This window comes from Aquarana catesbeiana, linkage group LG04 (assembly GCF_042186555.1).
Source record: "Aquarana catesbeiana isolate 2022-GZ linkage group LG04, ASM4218655v1, whole genome shotgun sequence".
In the NCBI taxonomy this organism is placed as follows: Eukaryota; Metazoa; Chordata; class Amphibia; order Anura; family Ranidae; genus Aquarana; species Aquarana catesbeiana.
In genome coordinates this window covers 619,629,445-619,652,354 of record NC_133327.1, presented here as the reverse complement: position 1 = coordinate 619,652,354, position 22,910 = coordinate 619,629,445, and the positions used below count along the sequence as shown (strand labels likewise).

The window sequence follows — 22,910 nt, the reverse complement described above, 5'->3', positions numbered from 1 at the left end:
ATTTGCACCTCACTGCTGTGCAAATCACATGCGATGTGTGTGCGATGCGAATTCAGCCATACAGATTGTATGGCTGAATTTGCATTGTATTCGGACCAAAATGGTGCAGGACCCTTTTTGGTCCGCACTGGAATTAGATTGCATGGGTGTTCACAACCCATGTGTTCTGATTCCTGTCCGTATTCACAGATATGCGAGCCGATCTGGAAGTGTCATTAACTGTATTGACACCCGCAGTGGTTCGCAGAGGGCGGTGAGAACCGCCAGCGATTCAGGAACCCGCACTGGATTTGCAGGGTTTCCCGCATCGCAAAAGTGTGAACCAAGCCTAAAGATGAAATATTCCATTATCTGTTAAAAAAAAAAAAAAAAATATTCTTGCATTTAACAATATTTAATGTTAACAGAAGAACATTGAGATCATGTAAAAAAAAATACTTTCCAATTTTCTGAGATAAATTGTCAGAATTCTGAGATAACTCAGGTATTACTTTATCTAAAATTTCTGACATTATCTCAGAACTCTGAGTTATTATCTCAGAATGCATTAAAACTTGTTTTATTGATATATCTTCTCAAAGTTTTTACTTTTTTTTAACTAAATCCATATCTATAATAAAGAATCTACTTGATTAAAAAACAAATAATAACAATTTTATTTAGTTTGAAATATAATTAAGAAAATGATTATGTGTCCTGGGGTTTTTTAGTTAATGAAAATATTTTTTTTACAATGTGTACATGTTTTGAAGACTTTATTCTTTATATACTGTAGTTTATATTTATTATTAATTAATTATTAAAATATTATTAATTATTATTATCATAATTGCTAATAACATAGGCAGTATTTAGTTCCAACTTAGTAATGCAGCACACATCATTTGTTACCGGTTTCTGTTATGTCAAGACAAAACTATTGTGCTTTGCTTTTCAGTGCACATCTTTCTGTCTTCTCAGTGCTTGTGTGGTTTGTCTTGTAATAGGTGTAGCGGTACCCCCGTAAGGGGCTGCTGGTAATTGTGGTCCGCCTCTCACCCTGCCAGGCACACTAATCTTCAGACTTTCAGTAGTCAATAAGCAGTCCTTGTACTTTGTTTTTTGTTTTATTGAGGGGATTGTAACTTGGATAGGGTAGATATGGGATGCCTAGTAGATTGTAAAAGCAATATAGGGACTGAGAACTATATACACCTCCGGTATATACAACTTCTTCTCTTCCTCCAGCACATGCACTTAATAGCAGAGTATCGCTCCCAGGACCAGCTAGCACTGAAGTTGAGGCCTGACACTGACTCAGCCAGGCCCAAAGCAAATGCCATTTGCAGACAGGGACCACGGGCTCCTATGGTGTAGCAAAATTGGTAGTCTTAGTGCTATCAGTCTAACATGGTTACTGATCCCAGTACCACCTCTTCAGGCCCTGCCAGCCCTCTTGGCTGCAGCTGCCTCTTTCCACTGCCTATGCCACCATAGTCCTCTCCACTGTTTGCACCCAGTTCTCTCAGGCGTGCCTCCCAGGCCTCCTGACACTGTGCCACTCACCAGCCCTCCTGACTGTTCCTGTTCCTCCTGGAAACTTGCCTGGCAGTGTTCTCTCGCTGTCCTCTTTGCTCCTGTGCCTCCTGGCCAGGACACCTCTGTGGTTTTAGGAAGGCCCCGTCCACACACATGCCCAGGGCCCAAGGTCACCCCCCCAGACTGGGAAGCTCCCTCAAAAACCAGGACAGTCTAACACTCCATCTCCAGCTTCCACTCAAACAATTGCTCCCCAGCTGGGCTGACCCTGAGTATTTGAGGAGGCCTGCCCCCTACCAGTCCAAGTGGATTGGTCAGGGCCGTCAGAATACTCCAGGCAGCTCCACTTCACCTCTTCTTCTATCCTTCCAGAAGGTTCCAGCACGTTCTGGAAATAAGTGAAAGGTCTTAGTGATGCTCCCTGTGAGTCACCCAGCCCTCCCTGAGTCACTCAAACCCTGACCCAAAAAAAAAAACCACACACACACACAGGCTTGGCTGCCAGCCAAAGAGAGAAAGAAAGAGTTTGCACCTGTGATGGTAAAGGTGAACTGTAACACAAGCATTCTATAGCAAGGTCCTTATAATGTCCTAGAAGTTTTCCAGTCAGGCTTCATGAGGTATGTAAATAGCCTGCACCTACAGCAAGGGAATTATTTAACTTTAGTCAAAGCTGCACAGTTTGTTTTTTTCTACAGATGTCCATATTCTGCATAGGCAGTTTTTTTAAAATTTGTTAAGGCGAACCAACCCTTCTAACAAAGCATAGGAATAAGAAATTGTTTGCATCACCTATGTTAACTCATCATTCTTTTTCCTCTCTTTTGCATGCCTCTCTCTGATAACCTGAATGCACAGTATCACAAGGTAGGTGTTTGGATATTATACCATTTTAAAGAACTGTGGTTTAAAGCTGTCCATTTGCTGAAATTCAAAAGCACAACTCCAGGCACAAAACTTTAACTTATTTATTTGTTCCTCAATAGCAACAATCATAAATCTGCTTAGTGTGCACTAAATGTCTGTCTAATCCCAGATATTACCTTGTAAATGTAGTAGTGACACCAGCACTTGGCTTCTAATAGACTGTGCAAAGAGCAGAGCTGTGGGAAGGACCCAGTAAGTCCACCCTCAACAGCCGGCTGTAGAAAACTACAGAAGGGGTGGATACAAGACCAGTCTAAGCAAATAATGAAAGCAAATGGACTTATTATTATAAAGATTCTAGAACCTCCAAAGGAAATACCCGCGTTAGCAGCACTAAAATTAAATACAGTTCAATAATGTCCTTTGGTATAAACTCTTTGTAACAGCCATAATGTTCTTAGAATCAAAACCAGGAAAGGTGAGTGATAAATAGTATGGCAAGTCATCCAGGAAGCCAAGGTTGTATAATGATCCTCCCCTCACCACACCTCGTGCAGCACCTATAGCACTTAGTCCTGTGCAAGAACTAGCTGCCAGGTCCGGAGAGCGGCCTTCAGTAAACAACTGCAGACTTCTCTCAAGAATTGTTGGTGGGTTAACAGCAAAGGAAAATGATTACCCCTGGATGGTATCTATAAGACGAAAATCACAACATGTTTGCGGAGGATCCATTGTTAGCGGCAAGCATGTTGTTAAAGCTGCTCACTGCATAACTGACCATATCATCGTTGATGAGTTGCGGAATCTGCACCAGTGTTTTCAACCTTGGAGCTTAAGGGGTAGTCCATACTATGATCTGATGATTGGAGAAGGAGATATGCTATCTTCATTAATCTGAAGGCTTGCTTACATTTGAAATTTGGTGAGTTTAATATCCTAAGGGAGCGGTGCTGCACGAGGTGTGGTGACGGGAGGATCATTATACAACCTTGGTTTCCTTGATGATTTGCCATACTACTTATCACTCACCTTTCCTGGTTTTGATTCTAAGAACATTGTGGCTGTTACAAAGAGTTTATACCCAAGGACATTATTGAACTGTAATTAATTTTAGTGCTGCTAATGCGGGTATTTCCCTGGAGGTTCTAACATCTTAATTATAACGTTTATTTGATAGCAGCAGCTAATGGGTCTTTTACCTTTTTTGTGTTATCTATGAGTGCTGAGGGAAAGAGGATATGTGTGTTTATTTATGGTTCACTTTCTTATATTTATATTAACTTTAATTATTATTATTTCATGTACTTATAAAGCGCCATCAATTTTCATATATATATTCATATATATTATACAGTCACATCAGTCCCTTGAGGAGCTTACAATCTAAGGTCCCTAACTCACATTCATACAACCCCTGGCAAAAATTCTGGAATCACCAGTCCCTGAGGATGTTCCTTCAGTTGTTTATTGTTGTAGAAAAAAAGCAGATCACAGACATGGCCAAAAACTAAAGGCATTTTAAATGGCAACTTTCTGGCTTTAAGAAACACTAAAAGAAATCAAGAAAAATAATTGTGGTTGCCAGTAACAGTTAGATTTATAGAACAAGCACAGGGAATAAATTATGGAATCACTCAATTCTGAGGAAAAAATGATGGAATCACCCTGTAAATTTTCATTACAAACACTAACACCTGCATCAGATTAAATCTGCTTGTTAGTATGTAGGTAAAGAGGGTAAATCATCACGCAGTGTTGCACAAGATGTTGGTTGTTCACAGTCGGCTGTGTCTAAAACATGGACCAAATACAAACAACATGGGAAGGGGGTTAAAGGCAAGCATACTGGTAGACCAAGGAAGACATCAAAGCGTCAAGACAGAAAACTTAAAGCAATATGCCTTGAAAACGGAAAATGTACAACAAAACAAATGAGGAACAAATGGGAGGAAACTGGAGTCAACATCTGTGACTGAATTGTAAAAAACCGCCTAAAGGAAATGGGATTTACATACAGAAAAGCTAAAAGAAAGCCATCTCTAACACCTAAACACAAAAAAACAAGGTTACAATGGGCTAAGGAAAGGCAATCGTGGACTGTGGATGATTGGATGAAAGTCATATTCAGTGATGAATCTCCAATCTGCATTGGGCAAGGTGATGATGCTGGAACTTTTGTTTGGTGCCGTTCCAATGAGATTTATGCAGACGACTGTCTGAAGAAAACATGAAAATTTCCACAGTCAATTATGATATGGGGCTGCATGTCAGGTAAAGGCACTGGGGAGAAGGCTGTCATTAAATCTTCAATAAATGCACAGGTTTACACTGAAATTTTGGACACTTTTCTTATCCCATCTATTGAAAGGATGTTTGGGGATGATGAAATCATTTATCAAGATGATAATGCATCTTGCCATACAGAAAAATCTGTGAAAAAATCCCTTGAAGAAAGACACATAAGGTCAATTTCATGGCCTGCAAACAGTCCGGATCTCAATCCAATTGAAAATCTGTGGTGGAATTTAAAGAAAACGGTCCATGACAAGGCTCCAACCTGCAAAGATGATTTGGCAACAGCAATCAGAGAAGGCTGGAGCCAGATTGATGAAGAGTACTGTTTATCACTCATTAAGTCAATGCCTCAGAGACTGCAAGCAGTTATAAAAGCCAGAGGTTGGTGCAACAAAGTACTAGTGATGTGTTGGAGTGTTATTTTGTTTGTTTGTTTTTCATGATTCCATAATTTTTTCCTCAGAGTTGAGTGATTCCATAATTTATTCCCTGTGCTTGTTCTATAAATCTAATGCCCCGTACACACGGTCGGACATTGATCGGACATTCCGACAACAAAATCCTAGGATTTTTTCCGACGGATGTTGGCTCAAACTTGTCTTGCATACACACGGTCACACAAAGTTGTCGGAAAATCCGATCGTTCTAAACGCGGTGACGTAAAACACGTACGTCGGGACTATAAACGGGGCAGTGGCCAATAGCTTTTATCTCTTTATTTATTCTGAGCATGCGTGGCACTTTGTCCGTCGGATTTGTGTACACACGATCGGAATTTCCGACAACGGATTTTGTTGTCGGAAAATTTTATATCCTGCTCTCAAACTTTGTGTGTCGGAAAATCCGATGGAAAATGTGTGATGGAGCCTACACATGGTCGGAATTTCCGACAACAAGGTCCTATCACACATTTTCCGTCGGAAAATCCGACCGTGTGTATGGGGCATAACTGTTACTGGCCACCACAATTATTTTTCTTGATTTCTTTTAGTGTTTCTTAAAGCCAGAAAGTTGCCATTTGAAATGCCTTTAGTTTTTGGCCATGTCTGTGATCTGCTTTTTTTCTACAACAATAAACAACTGAAGGAACATCCTCAGGGACTGGTGATTCCATAATTTTTGCCAGGAGTTGTACAGACACATACTAGTGCCAATTTAGACAGGATCCAATTAACCTTCCAGCCTGTCTTTGGAGTGTGGGAGGAAACCAGAGTGCCCAGAGGAAACCCGCACAGGCACAGGGAGAACATGCAAACTTCAGGCAGGTAGTGTCGTGGTTGGAGATTCGAACCAGCGAACCATTTTACTGCTAGGCGAAAGTGCCAATAGTAAAGAAATTACACTTTTCTACAATGTAAAGTAGTGAGTGTACAGCTTGTATAACTAAATTTGCTGTCCCCTCAAAATAACTCAACACACAACCATTAATGTCTAAACCACTGGCAACAAAAGTGAGTACACCCCTAAGTAAAAATGTCCAAATTGGGCCCAAAGTGTCAATATTTTGTGTGGCCACCATTATTTTCCAGCACTGCCTTAACCCTCTTGGGCATGGAGTTCACCAGAGCTTCACAGGTTGCCACTGGAGGCCTCTTTCACTCCTTCTTGATGACATCATGGAGCTTGTTGATGTTAGAGACCTTGCGCTCCTCCACCTTACGTTTGAGGATGCCCCACAGATGCTCAATAGGGTTTAGGTCTGGAGACATGCTTGGCCAGTCCATCACTTTTACCCTCAGATTCTTTAGTAAGGTAGTGGTTGTCTTGGAGCTGTGTTTGGGGTTGTTATCATGTTGGAATACTGCCCTGCAGCCCAGTCTCCAAAGGGAGGGGATCATGCTCTGCTTCAATATGTCACAGTACATGTTGGCATTCATGTTCCCTCAATGAACTGTAGCTCCCCAGTGCCGGCAGCACTCATGCAGCCCCAGACCATGACACTTCCACTACCATGCTTGACTGTAGGCAAGACACACTTGTCTTTGTACTCCTCACCTGGTTGCCACCACACACGCTTGACACCATCTGAACCAAATAAGTTTATCTTGGTCTCATCAGATCACAGGACATGGTTCCAGTAATCCATGTCCTTAGTCTGCTTGTCTTCAGCAAACTGTTTGCGGACTTTCTTGTGCATCATCTTTTAGAAGAGGCTTCCTTCTGGGATGACAGCCATGCAGACCAATTTGATGCAGTGTGCGGAGTATGGTCTGAGCACTGATAGGCTGATCCCCCACCCCTTCAACCTCTGCAGCAATGCTAGCAGCACTCATATGTCTATTTCTCAAAGACAACCTCTGGATATGATGCTGCGCACGTGCACTCAACTTCTTTGGTCGACCATGTCGAGGCCTGTTCTGAGTGGAACCTGTCCTGTTAAACCGCTGTATGGTCTTGACCACCATGCTGCATCTCAGTTTCAGGGTCTTGGAAATCTTCTTATAGCCTAGGCCATCCTTATGTAGAGCAGCAATTCTTTTTTTCAGATCCTCAGAGAGAGAGAGGGTTCTTTGCCATGAGGTGCCATGTTGAACTTCCAGTGACCAGTATGAGAGAGTGAGAGCGATAACACCAAATTTAACACACCTGCTCCCCATTCACACCTGAGACCTTGTAACACTAACAAGTCACATGACACCGGGAGGGAAAATGGCTACTTGTGTCCAATTTGGACATTTTCACTTACGGGTGTACTCACTTTTGTTGCCAGCGGTTTGCGGTGTGTTGAGTTATTTTGAGGGGACAGCAAATTGACACTGTTATACAAGCTGTACACTCACTACTTTACATTGTACCAAAGTGTAATTTCTTCAGTGTTGTCACATGAAAAGATATAATAAAATATTTACAAAAATGTGAGGGGCGTACTCACTTTTGTGAGACACTGTATATACCATAGCCTTGGCCTCCGAGATTCTGCTCTATCCTGGTTCTCTGCCTATTTATCACAGCGCTCCTTCAGTGTCACCTACAACTCTGTCTCCTCCTCTCCATTGCCCCTTTCTGTGGGGGTCCCCCAAGGCTCGGTTCTTGGACCCCTTCTCTTCTCTATCTACACCTCCTCCCTCGGTCACTTAATAACTGCCCACGGCTTCCAATACCACTTATACGCTGATGACACCCAAATCTATCTGTCTACTCCTCACCTCACTCCTTCAGTCTCCTCTCACATTACTAACTTACTAACTGACATATCATCATGGATGTCGCACCACATCCTTAAACTAAATCTCTCTAAAACTGAGCTATTAATATTCCCCCCCGCCCGTGCACCCCTCCATGACTTTTCCATCAAAATCAACAATGCAACCATCTGTCCCTCCCCTCACGACAGGGTACTAGGTGTAATCCTAGACTCTGACTTGTCATTTCAGCCTCAAATCCAATCGTTGTCAAAAGTTTGTAGAATTCACCTCCGTAACATCTCTAAAATTCGCCCCTTTTTTAACAAATGAAACCACCAAGCTCCTCATTCACTCCCTTGTTATCTCTCGCCTTGACTATTGCAACTCCCTTCTCATTGGCTTACCTCTCCATAGGCTATCCCCTCTTCAGTCTATCATGAATGCTACTGCCAGACTTATCCACCTTACCAACCACTCAGTGTCTGCCAACCCTCTACTCCAATCCCTACACTGGCTCCCAATCACCCAGCGAATTAAATTCAAAATACTAACCACAACATACAAAGCCATTCACAACTCTGCCCCGAGCTACATCACTAATCTTGTCTCCAAATATCACCCAAATCAACCTCTCCGCTCTTCTCAAGACCTCCTGCTTTCAAGCTCTCTCATCTCCTCCTCCCATGCTTGTCTCCAGGATTTCTCCAGAGCCTCTCCCATCCTCTGGAACTCGCTACCTCCATCTATCCGGCTATCCCCTACTCTTGCTACCTTCAGGAGATCCCTGAAAACTCATCTCTTCAGGAAAGCCTATCATATCTCCAACTAATCTCCTACCACTTCCACCAGCTCATTCCCCACAGTTACAAACTTTTGTACCACCTGCTCCACCCTATTAGATTGTAAGCTCTTCTGAGCAGGGCCCTCTTAATCCTCTTGTATTTTATTGTATTATAACTGTATTGTCTCCCTTTTATATTGTAAAGCGCTGCGTAAACTGTTGGCGCTATATAAATCCTGAATAATAATAATAATACACTATATTACCAAAAGTATTGGGATGCTTGTCTTTACATGCACATGAACTTTAAAGGCATCCAAGTCTTAGTCTGTAGGGTTCAATATTGAGTTGGCCCATTTGCAGCTATAACAGCTTCAGCTCTTCTGGAAAGGCTGTCCACAAGGTTTAGGAGTGTGTCTATGAGAATGTTTGACCATTCTTCCAGAAGCGCTCTAATTCATCTCAAAGGTGTTTTATCTGGTTGAGGTCAGGACTGGGCAGACCAGTCAAGTTCCCCCACCAAAACTCACTCATCCATGTCTTTATGGACCTTGCTTTGTGCACTGGTGCGCAGTCATGTTGGAACAGGAAGAGGCCATCCCCAATCTGTTCCCACAAAGTTGGGAACATAAAATTGATCAAAATGTCTTGGTATGCTGATGCCTTAAGAGTTCCCTTTACTGGAACTAAGAAACCAAGGCATCCCAACCCCTGAAAAACAACCCCACACCATAATGCCCCCTCCACCAAATGATTTGGAGCAGCGCACAAAGCAAGGTCCATAAATACACGGATGAGCGAGTATACTGAAACATAGTAAAAGAGTTTTTTTTACAGATTAAAACTTTTCCTCTACATCAGGGGTAGGCAACCTCGGCACTCCAGCTGTGGTTACAAATCCCATTATGCCTCTGCATCTAGGAGTCATGCCTGTGATTGTCAGGGTCTTTTGCAATGTCTCAAGGGAATTGTATTTTCACCGCAGCTGGAGTGCCGAGGTTGCCTACCCCTGCTCTACATCATAATATTTGATACCAGAAATATACAGTATAGCTCTCATTCCCTCATACAACTGAATCTCCCTAGGAACCCATACATTGATCAATTAGTATTCTGAGTATACATTTGGTCTTAAATTGTATATTGTCAAAAGGGTATCCAAAGGGCAAATTCCTGTATAGCTCTAAACATTTCACAGAATATAACCACTTCTTCAGGAGAGAAGGAGACACAATAGATCTACAATTGAACATAACACAATAAATAATACATCGTAAATACAAATTATCAAAAGCAACACAAATGGAAAACAATGGATTTCACTAACAAATTAAAAGTAAGTACTTCCATTAAAAACAGAACCCAGTGGATAGGTGAAGGTCAATATCACTGGGTCCTCCGGGGGGAGGGCACTGGGGTATTCTAAAGGGGGAGACCATGGAAGGGAAAAGAGTAGATAAAGAAGCGATTATGACCCGCTTAACTCGTAAAGATATACAGGAATTTGCCCATTGAATACTCTTTTGACAATATACAATTTAATACCAAATGAATACTTGGAATACCAATTGATCTATATATGAGTTCCTAGGAAGATTCCGTTGTATGAGGAATTGAGAGATATACTGTTCATCCCTGTTATCAAATAATATCATGTAGAGGAAAGGTTTTAATCTGTATACAATTCTCTTAACATGTTTCATGAAATAACGTTTTTTTTTTTTTTTTTATACAAATAATTTGTTCTATGGAGCAATATTAAAGTCCATTTGGTTTCAGTACTTGCATAGATTCTAATGAAGGATGTGTTGCTTGTGTACACACCCACCCGCCGCCTCTCTCTCTCTTTTGTTATGTTTAACATTAAAGTATACAGTATATACAAGACCACTCACCCTGCACAAGAGAGAGCATTATTTATCTTTATTACAGGAAGCTCCTGCACAGAGGAAAAGTACAGAAGTTGTTTCATTCTTTATTTTATAAAGAAAATCAAGCAAAACTCTTAGATCATCAGCTGAGTCCCAGAAAAGATCAAAATGAGTCTCAGGAGGGCAGCAGAAAGATGGGGCTGATTTCCTGTTGACCATCATTCTACAGCACTTTGTTGATTTGTGTCATTGATATAGAGAGAGCTGCACTGAGCGAGGGTGTGCAGTGTATAAAAAATGATGGTTTTACAAGTCTATATCAAGTTTAGCCTCATCATCATGAAAAGTCATGCAGCAAATGATAGGATTATCTAGCTCAGTGCAACTGCATTACCCGGTCCAGATGCAGCTCATTGCTTGCCTTGGTCTGACCCTTGGAGCATTTTCTCCTTCGAATACAAGGCTCTTTTCCTCCCCACTGACACCAACATTGGGGCACTATTCCTCCCACTAACACCAAAAATAGGGCACTATTCCTCCCACTGACACCAACAATGGGGCACTATTCCTCCCACTAACAGCAACAATGGGGCACTATTCCTCCCACTGACACCAACAACAGGTCACTATTCCCCCCACTGGCACCAACAATGGGGCACTATTCCTCCCACTGGCAATAACAATGGGGCACTATTCCTCCCACTAACCGCAACAATAGGGTACTATTCCCCCCACTGACATCAACAATGGGGCCATATTCCTCCCACTGGCACCAACAATGAGGCGCTATTTCTCCCACTGGTACCAACAAGGGGTCACTATTTCTACCACTAACGCCAACAATAGGGTACTATTCCTGCCACTGACACCAACAATAGGGCACTATTCCTGCCACTGACACCAACAATAGGGTACTATTACTCCCACTAACACCAACAATGGGGCACTATTCCTTCCTCTGACACCAACAACTGGGAGCTATTCCTCCCACTAACGCCAACAATAGGGTACTATTCCTCCCACTGACAATGAGGCACTATTCCTTCCACTGACACCAACAATAGGGCACTATTCCTGCCACTGACACCAACAATAGGGCACTATTGCTGCCACTGACACCAACAATAGGGTACTATTTCTCCCACTAACACCAACAATGAGGCACTATTCCTTCCACTGACACCAACAACTGGGAGCTATTCCTCCCACTAATACAAGTGATGGGGGATTGTTTACTCCCACTGATGCTGGGGCATTTTCTCCCGCTGGTCACAGTCTGGCCCACCTAAAGTCTGAAGGACAGTAAACTGCCTCTTTTTTACAAGGATTGGAGACCCCTGCTTTAGCCTGTGAACTAATGTAAAAAGTACAGGTGCAGATTGTTTGGTACTATGCTGCAAATTGTTTGATGAGGTGGAGGTGAAAGAACAATATTGCAAAGCAGAAATTAATTATTATCATGGCTTTTCACTGTAGTATCGTACTCGTAAATAGCCATAACTGCTTATTACATATACATGCAGCAGACCAATGACATCATCTCAGCCTAGGCAAAGTCACTAGACTGGAGCTTTTTATTAACCTCCCTGGCGGTTTTCCCAAGTGTGGCTCGGGGTTAAATTTCAGCACCATTAGTGGTAACCCCAAGCCACACTTGGGATTACATTGCAGGATCCTGGTGCGGTGTTACTTACCTTGTCCCCAAGATCCTGCAATGTCCCCCGCTGTGTCTGCGGGCTCTGTCTCCTCCGAAGCCTCTCTGTGCCAGGCTCTGTTCCCTGCGAGCGTCGCGATGCACGGGGGCGGAGCCTGGCGGCAAATTAAAAAAAAAAGTAAAGATCATAACACATACAGTACTGTAATCTTACAGATTACAGTACTGTATGAAATTATTTCACATCCCTTTTGTCCCCAGTGCTTTGTCCAATGCCCTGCATGCAGTTTTAAGTTATATATATACTGTTCTTTCTGCCTGGAAACTTGAGATTGTCCATAGCAACCAAAAAGTGTCCCTTTATGTCAAAAGTGGCTTTAGACCAGCTAGAAAACAGCGATAGTAAATTAGAACACTTGCAGAATTGAGCAATAGTGAATCGTGGGGAAATGTATTTTATTATTATTATATATATATATTTTTTTTATTATTTATATTTATTTATTATGTTATTAAAAAAAAAAAAGTAAAGTTGTGCTACTATAAACAACAAAACATAAAAGTGATAGCAGCCAGCATCCACAGTGTAGAAAACTGTGCAATGAAATACAAATGAATATAAATGCAGCGCTAATAGGTGATATATGAAGCGAGGTGACAGCAATAACTAAAAAATAGTGTCCATGGTAAAATAAGTGTTCTTCAATAAATGGAAAAAATATATATTTATCATGGGAAAAAAGGTGAATATGTGTGAATGATGCCTTTCGCTTTACCTATTGGTTGAAAGGCATCATTCACACATATTCACCTTTTTTCCCATGATAAATATATATTTTTTCCATTTATTGAAGAACACTTATTTTACCATGGACACTATTTTTTAGTTATTGGAGATTGATTTTCCACTTTACTTATTTTGGTTCATAGTTGCTTGTATTTCACCATCAAGCCATTAGCAACTTTACACAACTTCCGGGGTGATATGCTGTCACCTCGCTTCATATATCACTTATCAGCGCTGCATTTATATTCATTTGTATTTACTATATTATAATTTATGTTTTTGTGTTTCAAACTTCATGATACCCGGGATATCTACTAGACTCTTGGTGGACAGATTTAAGTGTGTTATTGTTAAGAATTACAGGCCTACAATATAAAATGCCAAATTTCCATGCAAAATAATTGTACCGCATCAAAAATCTGAAATAATCATACCACCAGGGAGGTTAATAGAGCTTTTTTTTTTTTTTAATAACACTGTTGCTGCTTATTATGACATGTCTGGAATATATTCATACAGACTTGTTAAGATACTGAAGGATCCACTTTTCAAACATTCTAAAAAATCTACATTCTTTTTGCAGGTTACAAAGAACAAGGTATTCCGCAGCAACTGTAAGCATGGCGGCACAACGTGCAAAGTGCATAAAGACATTTTCCAGCATCTTTAGAGGACAAACTGAAGAAAGTATATGAAGGAAAAATAGGTGGAGACTGAGAAGTGAATGTGACTTACAATGTACAGACAAACACTCCGGTCCAGCAGAGGACCAAGCTCCCACAAAAACACAGTACATATACATTCTTTGATTGTTCTGGAAACCAAATTCTGTGAGGGGTCAAAAAGCACAAAGAAATATGGAAATACAATATAAGCACTCAAACCCCGATCTCATTCCGGCTACAAAGAGCCACAGAAGAACTTTATCTGTGCCATCAGTGAACTTACATGATGTCTTTCTATGGTTACTTGAAATTCCTTTTCTACTTAAGGCATTTTATGGAAGAAAAGGGAAAGTTCACTGTTAGATGGAACTTTATTGTATGTTATGGTTAGTTATTCCAGATCCCATGAAAGCAAAATCGCCTCATTTCCTCCTACTGGTCTTTATAGAAACTTTTTTCCCCCTAAAAACATGACACAGGTTAAAAAAGTTCTTCACATTGTTAGTTATGACATAAGTTTGCATCGCTCCGAGTTCTCCTTTACGAGGTATGATTTGTAAATCAGGAGAGGGGTATTTATTTAAGGCTGACTCACACCAGTGGCTATGCAGCCGATGGTGTGTGGTGGGATTACAGTGCTGCCGAAATGCCAATTACGGCGCATCGCACTGTTTACTTTTTTTTTATTAACTTTATTGAAATGTCATACATTAATATTTCATTAAGTTCTTTTAGCCGCAGCATAGTGCTAGGTAGTGTATTGCGTCACACTATGCTGTGCTGAAAAAAAAATAGTGCATGCAGCACACACCATCGCAATACAGTAGTTGTGAACCTGTCAGGAGACGAGGCATTTTGCCTCGTCTTGCAGTGGGTCTGCACTGCAATAGCCGCCTGATGCAGTCCTACCATACGGGGGTGAATCAGCCCTAAATCAGACAGCTGATCTGTGTTGCATAGTAGCACAGGAGTAACAAACAACCCCCCCCCAAGAAAGAAAGGTTAAAGTGATTGTAAAGTCTCGTTTTTAAAAATAAAATTAACAAACATTTTCTACCTCCTCGGTTGTGCACAGAGCAGCCTGGATCCTCCTCTTCCCGTGTCCCTCTAGCCCCTCCCTCCTATCAAATGCTCCCACAATCAGCAGCTTCCTATGGGGGCACCCAAGCCTAGTCACAGCTCTGTGTGTCCATTGAGCCCCGGGCTCGCCCCTCTCTTGCCTGATTGGCTGGCTAGCTTTGATTGACAACCATGGGAGCCACTGGTGCCACTGCTGTGTCTCAGCCAATCAGGAGGAGTGTCCCGGACGGCTTAGACATTCGTGGACATCGTTGGAGAGAAATGGGGCTCAGGTAAGTATTAGGGGATGCTGGGGAGGCTGCTACACACAAAAGGTTTTTTATCTTAATGGATAGAATGCATTAAGATAAAAAACCTTCTGACTTTACTCTATTAAGGCCCCTTTCAAACGGGCACCTCTGTCTTGTGGATTCTCCCTGCTCAGCGGGGGATCACTCCGCTGATCCAAGCTGAGCAGGCGGACGACAGGTTCTGTTTCTACAGGATGACATAACCTATTTTTGTTGTTTTTGTAACCACTTCAGCCCTGGAAAAATTGGCTGCTCAGTGACCAAGCCATTTTTTGCGATACGACACTGCGTTGCTTTAACTGACAATTGCGCGGTCGTGCTACGCTGTACCCAAACAAAATTGATGTCCTTTTTTTTTCCAGAAATAGAGCTTTCTTTTGGTGGTATTTGATCATCTCTGCGGTTTTTATTTTTTGCGCCATAAACAAAAAAAGTGCGACAATTTTGAAAAAACAATATTTTGTACTTTTTGCAGTAATAAATAGCCCCAATTAATTTTTAAAAAAGCGATTTTTTTCCTCAGTTTAGGCCGATATGTATTCTTCTACATATTTTTGGTAATAAAAATCACAAAAAGCGTATATTGATTGGTTTGCGCAAAAGTTATAGCGTCTACAAAATAGGCGATAGATTTATGGCATTTTTAGTATTATTTTTTTTTTACTAGTAATGGCACCTATTTGCGATTCTTATTGAGACTGCGACATTATGGCGGACACATCAGACACTTTTGACACATTTTTGGGTCGATTGACAATTGTACAGCGATCAGTGCTATAAAAATGCACTGATTACTGTATAAATGTCACTGGCAGGGAAGGGGTTAACACTAGGGGCGATCAAGGAGTTAACTGTGTTCCCTATGTGTGTGTTCTAACTGTGGGGGATGGGACTGACTATAGGAGATGAGAGATCGTGGTTCCCAGCTCGTAGGAACTCACAATCTCTCTCTCCTCTCCTCACAGAACTGGGATGTGTGTGTTTACACACAAACACATGTCTATTCTGACTCTCGTGCCCGCGATCGCTTGTGGCCGACAGTCATCGCGACCGCATGCCTGCTATCCCGATTAAAGGGACTGACGTATAGCTATGACGGTTCACGGGATTGTGCTGACCTGCCGCAGTATAATGACGGCGGCTGGTCGGCAAGTGGTTAAGTATTATTTTTTATTGTAAGCTTGAAGTAATTGTATTATGTTTTTCAGTTTTAGAATAGTGAAAGATTTTCATTAACTCAGGCAGCAGTAGGTTGGTCAAATAAAGCATAAGGCTGGATACCAGTGAGCTGAAACTCTCACAGGATTTTTTTCTGCAGTAGTCTGTCTTTGCCCCCTCCTAGGAGCGTCTCTCTTGTCACTCTCTTGTTGTTAAATCAACAATGTATTTTGTTATTCTACATAAGTGTGACATCGTTTTGTGTGGCTTTGAGAAAACCACGTATGAAACTGGGAATTTTAGTGATGATATCTTTCAGATTTGGCTGAATCTGGCCTTTACAGTGTATTTCCACTTTTGCCATCAAATTTGAGAAAACCTCATTATATGTTTGTTATGTGTTCCCATTCACACAGCATACCTAAAAAAAATGTGGAAAAATATTTCTTACCTTTTTAGTTGTTTCTCAGGAGGAGGTGCCATGGCTGATTGCAAGGTTTAGGAACAATGTTAGAGTGAGCCTGTCCCAAGTCTGTCCTCATTAACATACAATGCAAGAAGCCCAGCCTCAAATCGCATGACAAGGCGCACCCTATTGTCAGCAATGGCCATGTTTAAATTGATGTGATGCTGATTTTGCAGGGCCACATCAATTTGAAAAAGTAGTTCCTGCACTACTTTTGGCGATTTCGGGTGCTACTTGCATAGACATCTGTGCATGAAGTCGCACAGATGTCTTCAAAGTCGCACTGACATGCATTAAAGTCGTGCAATTTCAGATTAAGTCGCACAATTTCAAAACCACATTCAATGTGAACAAGGGGTTAAGGCCAACTGAAGCCTCCTATATTATTTTAATGCAAAGCCTTGTGCTCCAGTCAACAGCACTACTCAGGAAGCATGAGAACTGTTGGTTGGAGCACTGGGCAAGGGGATGTCAGACCACTGAGGACATAGGCCACAGTGCTGTAGGTTGAGCACACTGTTCGCACAGCCTGACTGCATTACAGTAAAACTATAGGAAGCCCTGTGGGATGCTAAGCCTCCGTGACTGAAAGAACCTAAAAACAATTAATTAAAATGTTGATCCAGGGACGAGTAAGGCTGGGAGGCAACAAGAAGATGAGGCAGGATCTATCTGACTTGCTGCAGCTTCTAGTGCACACAGTGAGAACCTCATATTATGTAGTAAAATTAGAATAAGCAATTTTAATACAGGAAAGGAACCTACACAACTGTGCAAGACTAGAGGTAAGGTTGGAGTTCAGGCTTAGGAGAAAAGCGAAGAGAGCAACAATCCGAAAACAGGTTCCTTTTCATTTCTTCCTCAAGGACAGAGCCATGTCAGCTTCTTGTGTGTCTTTTAAGGTCCCATATCTTCAACCAATAAACCCAACAGCAGTAAGGCCTGGTCTAGTCAAATGACCACGCTAATGAATACTCATCATCAAAGTCAACAATGGCCTATTTTGGACATTTATAGTAAGGAATGGGTTCCATAACTTTGCAGTTAACCCCAAAACATAACCCTCCTGATATAGACTTTAATGATAAATTTCAAGTAGCAGCTTCAAGTGTCCGCTTTGACACAAGAAGTTTTGATCCACTCATTCTCACGAATTCATAAGAATTTCCTATATACAGTATATTTAGGACTTCCTTTCCATCTGAGCCCACCTTGGAAACTCATGCTAAAATCCAAATGCTCAAGAGCATTTTCCTTCTTGCAGTTGGGTCAAACAAGTTAAAGAAATTAAAGTATTTTCAACAGAGAACTTTATCTTAAGATCTTGGTTTACTGTTCTCGAGAAGATATTCTTCTATCCAAAAGAACGGGAAAGAAGAAAATGTCCATTGTCCATTTCCTAAATTTTCACCAATTTGTTTTGAAAAATGGCTTTACCAAGTCAAACAGGATGGAACAGTAATTACCACTTTAGCTGCAAGGCAGTGGCTTGGATTATAGTGCCTCCACAAAGTGGATTGGTCATAAGCACATTAAAGGACCTTCTAGAAAATGTGAAAGTCTTCTTTATTATTATTATACAGGATTTATATAGCGCCAACAGTTTACGCAGCGCTTTACTTACGGCCCTTCAACCCTCTCACCCAAAGTGACTTAAAAAAGCATTAAAATAGTGGAAGCACATGTTTGCAGGATTTTGAGCACCCAGCTCTTTCCTCCCAAAAGCGTAGTAAGCCGGGCCTGAGGTATTTTTGTATAAACTTTATTTTTCAGTGGCTTTAATAAGCCATTTGTGTCTGAGGGCATTGACCTGTGGGTAAAGCATACCTTCCATTTTCATTGAAGGTTTATCTTAAAGCCCACACAGCAAGATCAATACTCATTTCTCAGGCTTCAGCCAAATAAAAATAGTCTTGGAAACTACCTTATAAAGTTAAAAGAATCCAGAAGAAAGGTTCCTGCAACTGCAGTGATAGTAAACTCACCTCTGCTTCTCCTATTTTCTCTTTATTTCAATGCCACAGCCTCCATTCAATACTTCTGAGAGTGTGTTCTCCACCGCAAGCAGTACCTACATCCTTCAACCACACATTAATACAGGACACAGCAATGACGTAGGGTTAGGAGAATGGAACCACTTCCTATGTAAAGTCATCCCAATGTGTGCACAAATACGTGGCAGTTAGAGAAAAAAAACAAGAAAAGCGTTCTCTTACATAACAGTGGTGCTTAGTAAAACTCTTCTATATTAAAGTGGAAGTCCAGGCATCCAATCCAATGACATCCAATGAGCATTTGAAATCAATCTGTATTATTCAAATTTTTCATAAACCCTTCTTTGCACCTTATTTTGTTGCTAAAAAATGCACCAATCACGTGTTCGTCCTTCCCCAGCTTTCTCCGCCGTTTCCAGCAGCTGGGCGTTCCATTAGATCCCAGCTGCTGGGCGTGTTCCTCGTTGAATATGTAATTTATGGAAGTGACGTCGTACCCGGCCAAACGTCACTTTCGGCTTCGGAGCACACAGGAAAACGTAATTGTAAAAAGAAATGACGATGCGCGCTGGCTGTATGGCGGCATCATTTCCATGACAACTGGGACGCATTAGACTGTCCCCGCAATAAGTGAGTGAGGTTATTGTTCTACTGTGATATTTCTGTTGTTATCAACGTGAATATGTGTCTCTCCTGTGTTCTCACATCTCAGCTCTATCAGATGTGGGCAAGATGCGAGGCTGTGAAGACACAAAGATATCGATTTCTATCTGACTAAGGATAGGAGGGATGGGGGTGGGGCTTGGCGGGCAAGACCGGGGCGGTTAGAATGAATAGTGGGCATGCCTGTGTAGAAGAGAACGGCAGCATTTTCAGGAAGTAAGAGGCAGATAAAGGAACATAAGGTGAAGAACGGGAAGAAACTGATTGTCTAAGTTAGATAAGACTTTTTAAGCTATGCAATCAGCTATACAGAAAATGAATAATGTCAACGATAAACATATTTTACATAGAATTACTAGCAAAATTGTCATTTTTGACTGGACTTCTACTTTAGGTTTTAATAAACATTTTTATAATGAGGTTTCACTACTGATAAAAAAAAAAAAGATTTCTGTAGTCCTTGAGTACTCTCTTATAGAGTGATGGAGAAATATTAGCAGTATAGAGAGCCCAGGAGTTGATTAATTAGATGAAGATGTAGAAGAGAGTTTTCCCACAAAGCGAGTGAACCGAGGAGCTTCCTACACTGTAATGAATGTCAGCTGAGAGTAATATTAGAGCATGAGTCATGTTTACAGTCATGCAGGACTTGCTGGAAGTTAGACGGTGAACATCTTGAGGTGCCTTATTGCCTCAACTCTGACATGTCTCTGTCTTCCGACCAGATGTAAACCTAATAATTACCTTCTGCAGGGTTTCTTTTCCTTCCTCTCAGAGCATCCAAAAACAAAACAAATTCTGTGTCTTGCTTGAAGCCTTGTGATTGGGTTCTGTGATAAGTCCTCAGGGGTAAGCTTCTGGGAAAAAAACAGCCAGTACTTTTTTTTATTGAGCAGCAAAAACCCAAGAGTAGGTTTTTTGAGCTTGGACATGGTTTTACAGAAATTTTAGTGTGAATAAGTATAAATAGGTAGGGTTTGAGCAGACCTAGTGGAGTTTAAGTGTCCTAATTTGACATTGTGATTTAGGCAAAGCTCAGTGTAAAACAAACCACTATGTTTCAATGGAATGGATAGTCTGAAAAAAATGTAAGTTGTCTGGAGCACTGTACAGCTGTTGTGTATGAAATTCCAGCTATGTACTGTATATAAAACTGTAAATAGTCTTATTGTTAAACCACTACAAAGAAAAAAAAAGCATGGGATTTGTGTTTTTTAATGTTTTTAATCGAAATCTTGATGAATGTTTTGACTATGTTTTTCTTTTCTATTTAATAAAACTGTTTGTGACCTTTACATAAATAGTTTTGCTAATTTTATGTCATTCTTTATGGTCTACGTTGAAGCCAATGTTGATATTCTGTATGGGATAGTTATGTCATATTGTCCAAGTCATTTCTGATTTTCACTTTTTTTATTTTAAGTAAACACTCCTCCCTTGAAGAGATGGGACTTAGTAATAACCACATGTATGGTTTTGTCAAAATATAAGCTTGGTTGGGTGTATTAAAGAAGCATTACAGGTCTATTGCCCGAATGTTTTCCCCTGGCATTCTTTTTTGACTACAATGTAACATTTTATACGGTTCTGTACATCGAATTGTTGTCTTATTTCTTTTTATACTCTGACAATGTCTTGAATAAACATTTATTTGACTAAAAAGAAGCATTGCAGGATGGCATTGTATACTGTACATACTTACTTTGGTCCAGTTTTGACCATTGTTACTATGTGTACACTATATCTGTGGAATCCCTCTAGAAACTGCAAATTACTGTAGTAGGCAACGCTATTCCAGTGATCTCCACTAGCAGCTGGGTCCTGTGCTGAGTGGCTGTGACGTCATGTTATCTACCTTGTCCAATCAGAAAATGCTTTGCATTCAATGGGGAAATTGCATAGCATTCTCTGAATGGTGCCCATCCAGAGCGGCCTACCTCTTGTGTTCAGAGTACAGTAGAACAGCCGCCCAGCATGGGACCCAGAAACTGGTGGAGATCACTGGAATAGTGTTACCTACTACTGTGATTCCCTGCTTCTAGTAGAATCTCACAAGTATGGTATATGAATAGATCCAAGCTGTACAAATTTAACTATGTACTGTATTAAAATGCCATGCCTGGAATTCTCCTTTAAGCGGAGTTTGTTTATTTGATAGGTTTAACCACTCTAAGGCCAGGCCTTTTCTGACACTTTTTGTTTACATGTAGAGGTTTCCAACCCCCAGGCCAGGCCGGTGACTGTCCATTTCCTTCTGGGGGCTGGTCCACGCAGCAGGGGGGTGGGTGGCGGGTAAGCTGGCCAGTAGAACCTGCACTGCTGCCCTCTAACCACCAGAGGGCTCCCGCTCCCCTTCTCCCAGCATCACTATTCCCTTCCCTCTCTGTGGTCACTTTGGCGACACAGGGGAAGAAGAGGAAGAGAGATGAGGAGGAGAAGAAGAGGGAGAAAAACTAGAAAAACTGAAAGGGGAGGGAGGAGAGCACCCTGTAGAAGTGATCAGGCAACTGTAGAGCCACTCCGATCACTTCTACATTAAAGCACATCACCAGCTGAAACTGCAGTTTGGTACTGCAGTTGCAGCTATGATCCCAGAATGACCGCTTCAACCTGAGGACGTACAGGTATATCCTAAAGGCGTGAAGTGTTTTAAGGTAAAAAACCTTTAGACTTTAGAACTACTTTAACCACTTGAAAACCAGGCCTAGTCTGACACTTTTTGTTTACGTGTAAAAATCTGTTGTTTTTTTGCTAGAAAGTTACTTAGAACCCCCAAAAATTATATATTTTTTAGTAGAGGTCCTAGAGAATACATTTTTTAATGTCATATAATATTTGCGCAGCAGTATTTTTTGGGGAAAAAAATACACTTTAATGAATTTTAATGCAAAGAACACAATATATAACCCAATTTCATGGTAAAATATAGAAGATTATGTTATGCTGAGTAAATAGATTCTTTACATGTCACGCTTTAAAATTGCACACGCTCATCGAATGGCGACAAACTACGATACTTAAAAATCTCAATAGGCAACGCTTTAAAAATGTTAACAGGTTACCAATTTAGAGTTACAAAGCAAAAATAAAACCCCAGATCTCCCCTCTCCCCTTTGAAGCATGAGATTAAAAGAAAAACATTGATCTCATGCTTTCTGAAAAAAACAAAAAAGGCAATGTTTACATCTGCCCTAAATGGAAGTGACGAAAATGCTTGTCACTTCCGGTCTCCTAGACCATAGAGGTGATCAGAAATGATCTGGTCAGCGGTCACCTCTATTGTAAGCTGGATCAACGGGACGGGAAAGCCCAGAGAGGCAGCGGGAAGGGGACCCCCTTCCACCGCCTGTAAAAGCAATCCAGTGTCTAATTAGCTGCTAGGATTGCTTTTACTTTAGAGAGCATCACCAGCTGCAAATTTTGATACTGGGGTTATGGCTAATGGCTGTAGTAAAAAATAAAAAAGCAGTTCTGGCTGCTATAATCACCTGCTCTCTGGCGCTGTCCCCCGAAATCTCATCTGGTCATTGATCCAATACTGGTCAACTTCCAGGTTGAATGATGAACAGCTTCATTAATCCAACCTCCTGTGAGCGGCACCCCCGCCCCCATCTCCCATCCTGGACTTACAGGAACAATGCTGCAGAGAGCAGTGCCATGTCCAACAGAGGAAAAGGAGGGTGAAAAGGAAACCAA

General features: G+C 41.2%; 1 protein-coding gene across 1 annotated transcript in view; it reads left to right on the top strand.

Moving 5' to 3' along the window:
• Positions 1–20,515, top strand: part of STUM (stum, mechanosensory transduction mediator homolog) — a 149,217-nt gene extending 128,702 nt beyond the window's left edge. The window contains exon 3 of the mRNA XM_073628303.1: positions 13,482–20,515. Within this exon, the coding sequence (XP_073484404.1) occupies positions 13,482–13,516 (35 nt within the window). The 3' untranslated portion in view covers positions 13,517–20,515. The remainder of the gene's footprint in view (positions 1–13,481) is intronic.
• Positions 20,516–22,910: the final 2,395 nt, after the last annotated feature.